This window comes from Cryptomeria japonica, chromosome 1, assembly GCF_030272615.1.
Source record: "Cryptomeria japonica chromosome 1, Sugi_1.0, whole genome shotgun sequence".
Taxonomy (NCBI): Eukaryota; Viridiplantae; Streptophyta; class Pinopsida; order Cupressales; family Cupressaceae; genus Cryptomeria; species Cryptomeria japonica.
The window spans coordinates 105728713-105740792 of NC_081405.1; the positions used below are offsets into that span (position 1 = coordinate 105728713).

Below are 12080 nucleotides of genomic sequence, written 5' to 3' on the forward strand. Positions count from 1 at the left end.
CGACTATGAGACTATGTCTTTCCTTTTCTTTATCTTTCTATTTAATATTTATAGTCGTTTTACTTTTAATCATATGTTCATTTCATTTAAATATATTAAAAACATATAAATTGTTACTCTACATTTTCTAGTATAGAACTTTGTACTGTGTTTGTACGAGACATCAACACGCCATGCTATCATCCATGACCCATGCATGCTTCCTTGGACAAAGTATTAGTGGATGTCACCATAAGACCTCTGTGACACCCTCTTTTGAATTCCGTAATCAAACTATGAAGTCTATTGGCACTTGATAGCTCCTATGCTTCGTACTTATCCTGAGTGGAGAGGTTGATTGAGTGAGTCATCGAGAGGTTATCTAGCATCTTTTGGAGTGCTTTACTTTTCCTCCTCTACATAAAGATTCTTGAAGGTGTGAGCTCTCCATTGGGTGTTTCCTTCATCCTCAATACATAATATTTCTTGTGGGTAAAATGCACTTTTGTTTCTCTTATTCTCTATATTATAAACTTTTCAAATTATTGCAAATTTCAGAAAAGATTAATTACTAATTTCAACAAAAATTTCAAAAGAGGGATGATGACATTTTTCTTTTCTCAATAGTGATAATATGTGATTTCTTCTATTATATTAGAATTGTGTATGTAATTGTTTCCCTTTCTTCTTCAAGAAAGCATTGGCATTGAATCTTTGCTTTAGGATTACTTTAGTAATGTCTTCTTGCATATAATTCATAAGGTTCTTTTTATGGACTTTCATTTCTAAATCTTATTTTAAATTTATATATTTCTAAATGATATTTTAAAATTCTATATTATTTGTATAATATTAGCATATTAGATTTATTCATGCTAAAGTAATAAATTGTTTCTTCATTTGGAATAAAATTGTATTAGCATTTCTTCTTCTAAATATAAAAGGCAAGATGCCCCTTTAATTTTACTTTTACTCTCACACTACACTAGAAATAGCACCTGCTTTTATTTTTCACTTACTACAATAGGAAAATTTTATATAGGATAAGCACACATAGCTCTGTATTCATGTCACATCTTCAGTATTAAAAAACAGTTGCAATTGTGAATTGGATAACTTTAACTTGAGATTATAAGATATTAATCTTAACGGTCAAGGAGTACAGATGTTGGCATCACATTGAATCAATCTCATGATTGATTTCATTGTTGTTTTGCCTCAATCTTGATGATGAATAACCAGCATTGTAAACTCTTCAAGATTTCTTTCAACAAAATTAAAATACTGCCCTAAGTAAATAGGAAATTGTTTCAAGTAGAGTTAGAGTTATTCAGTTCAATTTTAAATTATGGAAGAGCTCATATCAAGCCATTGGCACGAAATTAGCTCATTTCCAAATACAACAGTAAAGAGCATTGTGATAGATATACTGCTAAAATAGAAGTTGAACAACAGGTCTTCAGTGTAAAAAATATATACAATTATTATTCTAAAATGAAAATAGTGTGCAAGTTATATATCATAAGTCTAATTATGAAATTATTAATGGATAGTTTTCTATCAAATCATTGAGGTTCATTTGTCTTTCTCTTTCTTTTTTGGAGATTAGTTCTATTTTAAGAAGAAAAAAAAATTCTGCTTGTAAGATTTGTATTGTACACGAGTACCTCATCAATCCTAATTGTCGGGACTTGTTTTTAATGTTTAACTTTTCCCCCAAATATCACTTAAAACAAAGTGGTAATGTGAAAGTGTTTTACCTAACTTGACCAGGTCCTATTCACACTACACAGTAGAAAGATAAGTAGTGAAACGTTTCTTGTCCTTACCTAAAGATAAAAGTAGAACGAAAACAAAGTACAAACAACATTATATTCTCTTTAGAATATAAAGGATGCTACTCCAAAGAAGAATAGATGACATAAGTAGAGATGCTTATTAACCTCCACACCATAACCCTATATATATTATATATATATATATACACACCGTGAATCCACCCAAACGCTTAACAAATATCCATGAAGAGTCTTTAGTATTTTGACAATTACTCCACGAGCAATTAGTGCATAATCAAGAAGGCATATATGCATGCACTCTGGTGCAAGCAAAAGAATCAATACTAAAGTGATGTGATTGGGCAAGTTATGCCCCTAACAAGACTCATGTCTTGCCTTAGAATTGTAACACGCCCAGCAGGTCTCAATAGTTGCACATCATAGAGGAAATGTTTAACAATGAACGGAAGACATTAGATGCTAGTTCATGGAATTGCTAGACAATTTCCCTCAAAACAGATTTTTGATGGTGCTATATGCAAGAAAAGAGTGTCATTATTTAATTAAATCCTTCAAGCACTGTTTAATATAATAATATTCTCTCTTTCCATGAATCACAACCATCAATCGTATTTAAAAGCCGAACTTCCATGAAAATTACCTTTAAATACATATCCAGCATAGTTTGGAATTCAATGCAGACATAAATTGAAATACTATAATAAAGCTTTTCATCACATTCAGAATCATTGTTGACAAAAAGTTTCCAAAGTTTGCAGCAAAGTCTATCATACCATTTAAAGAAGCCACAAAATTCAAAGGGCATGTTTGTCTTGACGCGCTGTAATTTTGAGTGCAATATATATTGCTTGACGTTTCAAGTGCAATTAGTGGCTGTCTTTCTCATTCATGAATCAACCATCTGTTTCTTGTAAGCTCAATGTGCTTTCCTACTAGAATGTACTGACATGAAATAAAAAAGTTTAAGAGAATGGAGTGATAATAAGGGCTCAGGCGCACTAAATATTCCATGTAACTTGTTTTTTGAGAGAAAGGGTTTGTCTGCATCTACTTACTATAAAAGGCCTCATAGCTATGTTCAAATCAATCTAAAAGTAGGATTTTATTTTTTCTTGTGAATGACATGGTTCTTGAACGTCCAAAGAACAAAATGTGGGCTATTCATCAAGGCCTTTCTTTTAGCATGTTATACTGCTCACATACCTACAAAGTGCAAATTTTACCGTGTTTCCTCCATTATATGAGGCCCACAAAAGTTAAATTTTGCTTAGATCAGAAAGATAAGCTGCCAAGGCTTTAGGTTTAATCAGAAAGCTTTGTTTCTATGTTTACTGTTGTACACTTATTTTCATATTTATAAACAAGCATATTGCGTTATGAATTTCAATTATCTTCTTGACAACTGTAGAAGCACTATCTTTTGCAAGGATGGCAATGTTGTGCCAGACAAACATTCCTGAATAGTATAGACCTGAATCTGCAAATATCTTTAAGCCCTTTGCTGCGGGTTGTAGCTTTCACATTTTGATTTAACATAACAGCAGGACATCGTGGCCTTTATTAGGTCACCCATTGTAACAGCCAAATTTCAAAGGGCATTGGAGAGATTAAACAAATTAACAAATGTATTCTAGCCATCCAGTGCTGCATACAACATGCCATTTTCCTTCAAATATTGCAGTCCACATGCATTTTAGTTGTATCAGATTTGGTTACCAAAAGACTCTTACCCATTCCCTAGCACCTCGATTCCATCTCCCATATCGAAACACCCGTCTCAGAGACACATACAGGGACATCTCCAAACGGTAGGTGACTCTCTCTGTGTCCCCTGATAGTTTCCCTGAAAATTGGTAAACTCCCTAGAAAAGTTTCTTATCGTATCATATAAAATTATATTTGTTTTCTCCTCAGGTGCTAATTTGTCTGAAAAAAGCTAAAAGATATAAAGAAATATGCTTACACACAATGTAAGTGACATGTACGAAGAGAAACAATAAAAAGATTTAAGATGTCTAGGTGCATCGAAGATTTATCAATTGATTGAAATTTTAACTCTGTATCACGACAATGATCATCAAATATCAATATTTGCTTTAATTGACATTTATTTCAGTCCTTAAACTTATTAGCTTTTTAATTTTGATTATTTTATATTTTTTGAAGTTCTATATCTATTGTGTAATTTTTTTCCAAATTTAAATATTAAAATACTTTATTTTATCTGTTGTCTCCATATACCTATATATCCTCATTTTCTGAAAAGAGCATACAATACTCATCCCTGTTTCCCCTGCCAATCCCACTCTTAATCCCCTGGTGACTATGATTTGAAGTCTAAGAAAATCAGCCACTGAAAAGGATTGCAAGACAAGACCAAGCGCTCTAAACTCGTAGTTTCCTGATACAAAGGTTTTCCTTCCCCTTGTGCTGAATGTAGCAGTCTAGACATATGATAGTGGGTGATGAGTGATGATATAAAAACAAAGAAAACACGGAATGCCGTGCCAAAGCATGTTTCCAAGCTTGCATATCTATAACTCAACAAACCAAGCAGATGTGTTGGTTAATTATCATTATCTACATTCACGGTGTAGGATAAATTCCCTAGCACTATTCGAAAGGATCGCATCCTTTCCCACATGCTTCTCTTCCGAAATTCAAGAACATGCATTTTCAGCTGTCATTTCTATTTAGTTTTACATTTTTAACATCATTTGCCAAAAGAGTCGGTAAATTCGAGAACAAGCATTTTCAGCTGTCATCTTCCATTTAGTTTTACATTTTTAACATCCTTCGCCAAAGCAGTCAGTATTATGTCATGTTATCAGAGAATCTGACACTAACCAACTTCAAATTATATCAAGTATTCAAAATACCTGATACTAATCTTCTAAAATACCAAATTACTAAAAGCTAAAAACAACATATCTCTGGCATGAATGGATCTTCCAAATGAAAAACACTATGAGGTAAAAAGCATTCAACAGGCCAAATGATTTCTTTATTGAACTAGCTGCATAAAAAGGTTTCCGGGCAACTTATTACTTCTTACAATTCCACGTTGGAAAGTGTTTTTTTCGATCAATAGACCCCAGCTTGGTTTTGAGGTCTCTTTCAAGACTCTAATGCGCATGATCACCATAAAGCCAAACCTGTGTACAATACTTGACCATGAATTAATGCCAGTTCCTAGAAAAAGAATAACCAAACTAAAAAGAAGATGTAAACAATTTACACTAGAGCGTGTATACACCTGTCTTTCAGTAAAAACCCAGAAGGCTCACAAGACAAACCAGAAAGGAAGTGTAGCTGTCAATCACCTTAGCTTGCACACTTCAAATAGGAAATAGAAAGGAGCAATGAAATACAATGATCGATAACTTCCAAGGAAAACACTCCAGGGTGTAGGTTTGTACGTATAGGTACATCGTCGTGTACTTGATCGACAAAAAAGTTAAAAAGCAAGTTGGAAATTCTGTAACAGTTATCTAATCGATGAAAACAAAATAATTCTATTCTTCTAACATATCAATAGAATTTTTGTTACTGAAGCAAAATTGGATCTGGCTCTGGTGGAGACCCTCAGGATGTTGATGTCGGTTCCATTCCACTGGAATCGCATGTCCAAAAAATCCACCTGTTTAATATATATAATTTAGTATGGGGATTGCTCTTAGCTTCCAAACCCCCTGATCCAATCTTATTTGTCCAAGTAAATAAATGTTACGAAAATTTCATATCAAGGTGGTGTCCTATCTCAACAGAAAAGTAAACGTACAAATTTAACTGCTGCATCAAACCGGACCAAATTGCCGACAAATTAAATTCATGGACTGAAATAACTAGGAATACCCACCACAAAATACACCTAACCATATGAACAAATAATACATTGAAATATGTAAAACAACATCCCATTTCCAGAAAGAGAATTTCACTTCATATATATCGAAATAGGGAAGGCTAAATAACATTACATATATTAAAACAAGAAATTCAAAACATGCATCCCCCAAAAGGCAAGAAACGCAGCTGCGCAGGCTGTAAACTATATGAGGCCTTCAATCTTGTCAATCCAAACAACAACATCATATTCCTCCTTTACTCCATCCAATTAATAATAAGACCTCGCCAGAAGGAGAAAATTAGAACAAGAATCTAAAAAAATCCATCCTACACAGCCATAATATCGAATAGATTCTTCAATAACAAAACAGGGACAAAATTAAAAGATTCAATTGAATGTGCGTATTGGAGTAAACAAAACTCACACGTGTTCCGCCCCAGAAAAAGTATCAAATCAAGCCAATCAAGGACTTGATTCAATCTGACCCTAAACCCTAGCAGAAGAAGACGGAACAGGGCTATCGACAACAGAATACATTCCCCCTGCAGCAGCTTCATCCTCATCCATGGACAAAGAGTCTGGAAGACGAAAAGTGGCATGAAGGATCACAATCACCACACCGATGAGCAGGCCGATCAAGAAGGGCAGGATCGCATTGGTGAGCATGACGACCACAAATGTGATTATGGTGAGCACCCAGAAAACCAAGCCTTCAGCTAAGGTGCGTCCAAATATAACAAGCGGCTCATCTCTGCAGAAGTAAAGGAAACCCCAGAAGACGAACATGACAATTAGCACGATTAGCGAGATGGGGTGCCACAGAAGGCTCAGAAACACGATGCACAGCACAATCAGGGCATAGTTGACCCGGAAATGGCTCAAATTTCTTCGTGCACGGGCTGTGGCATCTGCAAATGATTCGGGCTTGCCAAAGGCGTGGCGGTCGAAGAGCTCATTCCATGGCCGTCGCAGCGCGTACACGGCGCGCCCCGTCTCCTGTGCGCGGGAGAAGTAGTCCATCGGTCGCGGCGTAGAGGATGTTGGCAGCGTTCCGTACTTCGTGCTCATTACACCGGAAAAAAATTCGTCCTCTCGCGATTCAAACCCTCAAATCTTCAACTGCGAATTGGGTTATAGGGCTTCTAATTTTCTCTACAGGTAATTGATATCGAGATTTTCTTCGGGGGTATTCGATCCTGGGATTTGCGTATTCCAAAGGCTGCTAGTTTCTGGGGAAGATTTGATCTTGGGTGCTATGGGCAGATGAAGAAGAAAATTGGGAGGAGAGGTTGTAATGATTCTTTGCAATGACAAATCCAACAACCAGTCAAAAGGATAACGGATGATGGAAAGGGACCTTAACAGTAATTATAGTTACTAACAATCAAATCGCTGAGGTGGGGCAATCTCCATTACTGTTACATTTAAAGGTGTGAAACAAAATTTATAATTGGTGAAAAGAATTTCAAGGTGTTATTGAATGTCCAGGTATGCACATAAATAGTTTTATTGATTGAAGTTGTGCATTTTTTAAAGCTATTTTGTAGAATGTTGCTGTCAAAGATAGAAATGCTGTTTTTTTTTTTTTATTAATTTATCTAATGAATATAGAGAATTAAAAAAAAAATTATTAATTTTTTTTTTAAAAGAATTCTATAGTTTGTATATAATTTATATTTTTGATCTTTGTTAAAAAATCATTTATTTTATCTTTTTATTGGTTTATATTTAGAAATATTCACTTTGAAAATCATTTTTTTTTTTTTAAATACATGTTTTCATGCATTTAATTTATTGTATGAATCTATTCCACATGTTTGGCCTTATTATTCCTTATAAGTATATTTTTGTATAGTTTTTTAAATCGGTCTATTTTTAATATCTTTTTGAAAACTATAATTTTATAATTTTGTATAGTTTCTTAAATCATTGTATTGTTTAATACATTTTGAAAACCATAATTTTAGTTTTAATAGTTTATTATGCCAAGTATGCTTACATTCATAATTAATGTGTGAAAGTAATGCTTACATTTATATTCTATTAAAAACATCTTTTATGATAAATTTTTTAATAGTATTAATTATAAAAAGCATGTGCACAAAATGAAAAAATCTATCTTTTATTATTATCTTCTTTTGATAAAAAATATGAAAATTAGCTTTATTGTTTTTCTTCTTTTGAAGTATTACTCCTTTATTGTTTTTCTTATTTTTTAAGTATTAATTGTTAGTAAGTTTAAATTTTATTTTAATTATTTATGTCTTTTTATGAAATTACAAATAATAATAGTAGAAAAAGAGTACAAAAACTGGTTCAGAGAGCATACCGGCAGGAAAGAACCAGCAAGAAAATCTTCGGTTGTAGCTCAATTACATCTAGAATATGAACAATATCTCTTACAAGATCAAAATATCATATATGTCTATCCTAAAACCTATCCTAACCCATTTACAGTTGTCAAATTTACATAACATATGGCCACTACAAAATAATTTTGGCCAAGCCTTGAAACAACTAAAGACAAACAAGTTTGCATGCATGAGGAAACAAAATGTATGCTAGACTCAGACGCATGATTGAAAAAGTTAGTACATAGCCAAAATTGAGGAACTGGAGATGAAAGGCTATTCCTCCGTTACTTGGATGTCCACTTCGTTTTCATCTTGGTGTTCTTGAAGGTCAACATTAGCATCCGCAGGCTGAGCAGGAGGGATGATGTTTGCATTAGAGACTAGTTGTTGGTTCGCCATTGGTGTCTAAGAAGCATCAACATTTCGATGGGCATATCCTTGTGTTGAAGAAGAGTGAAGATGAATGTCAATTGGGAGGATATGTTCATGCCCAACACAACCAGCGACATGTGCACTCTTTTTTGGATCCTTTCTCTCAAATCCTGCCCTAATACTCTTCCATGTCTTCCATCAACAATGTCTAATTAAGAAGGGGATTGCATGAGATCCAATGCATTAGACAGAAGAATGTAAATTAGTTGGGAAGGGTAAGTAATTCTCCTTGTGGGTATGTGCACAAAGATGGTGGTTAGAAAAGTGGACACCACCCAAAAAAAAACATGGAAAAACAAGCAGCGCGTACGCGGTTCTAAAATTTGAAATTCTTGCGTACGCGCTTAGGTTTGTTCTTCCCGGGCCTAGAGAAGGTAGCACTTACGCGCTGCTTTTAGGAAAATGAGCGCGTACGCGCTACGCCTAGGAAAATGAGCGCGTACGCTCTGCTCATAGGAAAATGAGCGCGTACGCGCTAATAATCCAAATATAACCGCGTGCGCGATGCCTATTAAAAAAAGTTAAAAAAAAAATTGGGTCTCATTTACCCGTGAATAGCACGTTTTTATTTCATTTTTTTTTTCATTTCCTCTCCTAAACTGTGAACGGGGTGCTATATTTATCCTCCAAGGCTATGGATCAAGGTTAGTTTTTGTTTATTTTTGTCTTTCTTTCCCGTTTGTTCAATTTGTTTTACATTTTGAATTTAATTTCATTAATTTTGATTAGGTTTTTTCATTTTTTGTTTCAAAAACCAAATTCTTCTAATCCACAACAAGAACAACCAAATGCACCTCCTGAAAACCCACAAGAACAACCAAATGTACCTCCTGGAACCCACAAGAACAACCAAATGCACCTCCTGAAAACAAACAAGAACAACCCCCAATTCCTCCTTTTGACCACACACCCGAAACACAGGAGCAATTAATTAATCAGTTAGGACAAAATACGTTTAAAATCAATAGATTGATTGTTAAATTGAAAACTTTTGAACGTGAGCATCATCAATCCCTCGCCACTAGCCTAGAAACATTAGCTAGTGGTGCCATAGTTATTTCCACACAAATTAGCAAATGGGGAAGCTTTAGGGATAAGTGTCGTCAATTCTATGCTGATGGGCTATCATACTATGCAGTAAAAAACTAAAATATTACTAAACAACAAATATGTGCCCTTTTCGTTGATCCCAAAACTGGTTAGTCGTTACCTCTTAATGCAAAGAGGTTTCCCATACATTGGTGTACCAATGTGTAGATGAAGAATCTTTTTTGGCTGAGGTGGTGGATGGTCTTTGATGATACACCTTGTAATAATTATGAGGTGCCATTATATTTTTTGAGAAAAGTATATTGTGAGTTTGTGCTCAATGTGTGCCCAAACTATTTTGACATGAGAGAGTTCCATGGTAGAGGTGGTGGCTCTGCCCAAGATATACTTGGAGCCCGTAGGCGATTACCCGCGGAGAGTCGTCGCCCCCTAGCACCCAAACCCAAGGTGCATCAGGTTGTCCCAGTAGCGCTGAAAGAGTCGATGGAGCTACAAACTCTTCAAGCGGCCACAGCGTTGACTAGTGCCATCATCCAACATGGGACGTCATTAGGACACCCTATTGTATTGGATGATGAGCCATTAGGTGACGACAGAGAGCCCATCCAGCATATGTGTGTCAGTTGATCGGTGATAGATGATGTAGTCAGTGCAGAAGGAGCCTTATCTCATCTATGCACGATTTGCGGGAGTAGATGGCAGGCCCGCACGGCTAAGGATTTTGCGTTGATAGATGAGTTGATGGACATGGTGTTTGCCCATGAGCGACAGACACAAGTGTGTTGATTTGAATTCATAGCATTTTATTTATCAGTAACTTTAAATTTGCAATTACATAAATGAATTTTCATTTATACATCGATTTAAATTGAGACAAAACATATGCATTTCAGGATGCAGGAGTGGTATCCCATACTCCTCCCCTAGTTACTATAGCTGCAACTTCGATGCCTAAGGTATAAATTTTGTAACATGTTAAAATAGAATAGTACACTTTGAATTCAAAAAAATACAAGATATACTAACTATCTTTAATGCTTGGTCCAATTTTTGGTTTGTAGGTGTTGACAGGGGACGAAATGTCCCAGATTGATGACATCACGTTCTCAGCGATCGATTTTGGCCTACAAGGCTATACGGTATCATATTTTGTACAACCCTTTTTATGTATTATTTTGATGGAATATGCAAGTCATTTAGATTTTTAAAATTATGTTTAATTTATTATCTGTACTAATATCTCATGTTAATTTTGTTTTTTTAGGGTACCCCCTCCGCGTCTAGGGCTCGTCCTAAGAAAAAGAATTCCTCGAAGATGCCAAAACGTGGGAAGAAGGTAATTGAACACATTTTTAGTTGTACAATTGTTTGAAAATGTTGAAATCAAGTATTAGTTGGGGTTTGTAGATTGATTAGTGTTTTTTGTCTATTTTACATGTACAGCGGTCATTGAGCTATGCGGATTTGTTGAATGCACCTGATTCGCCCGTGGATCAAGAGAGGGCGGAGGTATATATCTCTACTTTATTTTCTTGATTTCATGATTATATGCACGCGTACATGTGAACTTGTGATATATTATAATCTTAGAATTTTTTCATACAAGAAATATCCATACCTATTTCATCAATGGCGAACCCTCCTCTGTGCACTGAAGAAGCATCTCAGGATCTGGTACACTTTTGTTTGATATGTAAAATTAATTGTTTTTAACCTTCAATACTTATCATTATATTAATTGTATTTAATCTTTGAACATTTTTTGTATAGGTAATAGCAACAGTTTCTACATCGATGGTGAGCCATCCTCAGTCCATTGGAGAAGCATCTCAGGCACAGGTACGTCATTGTTCTCTATATTATAGCTTTTAAGTGTTTTTGATATATTTATGTTAGTACATTGTATTAATTGTACATTTAATCTACAATAGACCTCTTTGCGATACGGCCATAATGTGGATCCATTTAAGTATGTCTTCAAGAAAACTCCTAAGAGTGACAAGGAGAGGAGAGGGAAGATATTAGCTCCTAGATCAGCTGATGAGGTAATCTACATTTCAATTGCAAAGGAATTAAAGTTAAATGCATAGTTATGTTGTTAATTGTGAACTATTTTCTACAAAAGAATTTTAACTTGGCTTTTGAATTGTGGTTTTGCAGCCATCTACAGAACCGCGTACTGCATCGAAGAGGCTTGATTTTGATGATCCACCACAAGTTTAGGATCATATAGTGTTTTTTATTGACCAATACATGTAGATATATTCTACATTTTTATTGTATATCGATTTGGACATGGCATATGCCATATTTTTGTAATACTTGTATTGACTTGGCAAACATGTCTTATATATATAAATATCGATATTCAATCCAATAAATGTGTACTGAGTTTATTATTTTGTATTCATTGTATTTTGTGGTTGTCCTTTTATAAATTTAAATGAATATTTGCATATGTAATCAACAATATGAATATAAACAACAAAAATATATGATATAAAACATTGGAATCGTGGAATATGATTTGATACCAAGGCGATCTCTCAAGGGCCCTGAGTCCAAAAAATTGTCAAAATTTGACGGACTATTTCTTCAAATCCAAGACACATATGG

The 12080-nt window shown here is 34.6% G+C and overlaps 1 protein-coding gene across 1 annotated transcript; it reads right to left on the bottom strand.

Moving 5' to 3' along the window:
- Window positions 1-4957: 4957 nt before the first annotated feature.
- LOC131040655 (PRA1 family protein F2) lies at window positions 4958-7061 on the bottom strand. The gene is made up of 2 exons (XM_057973611.2): window positions 6053-7061; window positions 4958-5418 (listed from the first exon to the last, which is right to left on the bottom strand). Exon 1 carries the CDS (start codon window positions 6694-6696, stop codon window positions 6115-6117), a length of 582 nt encoding a protein of 193 aa, XP_057829594.1. The 5' UTR covers window positions 6697-7061; the 3' UTR covers window positions 4958-5418; window positions 6053-6114.
- Window positions 7062-12080: the final 5019 nt, after the last annotated feature.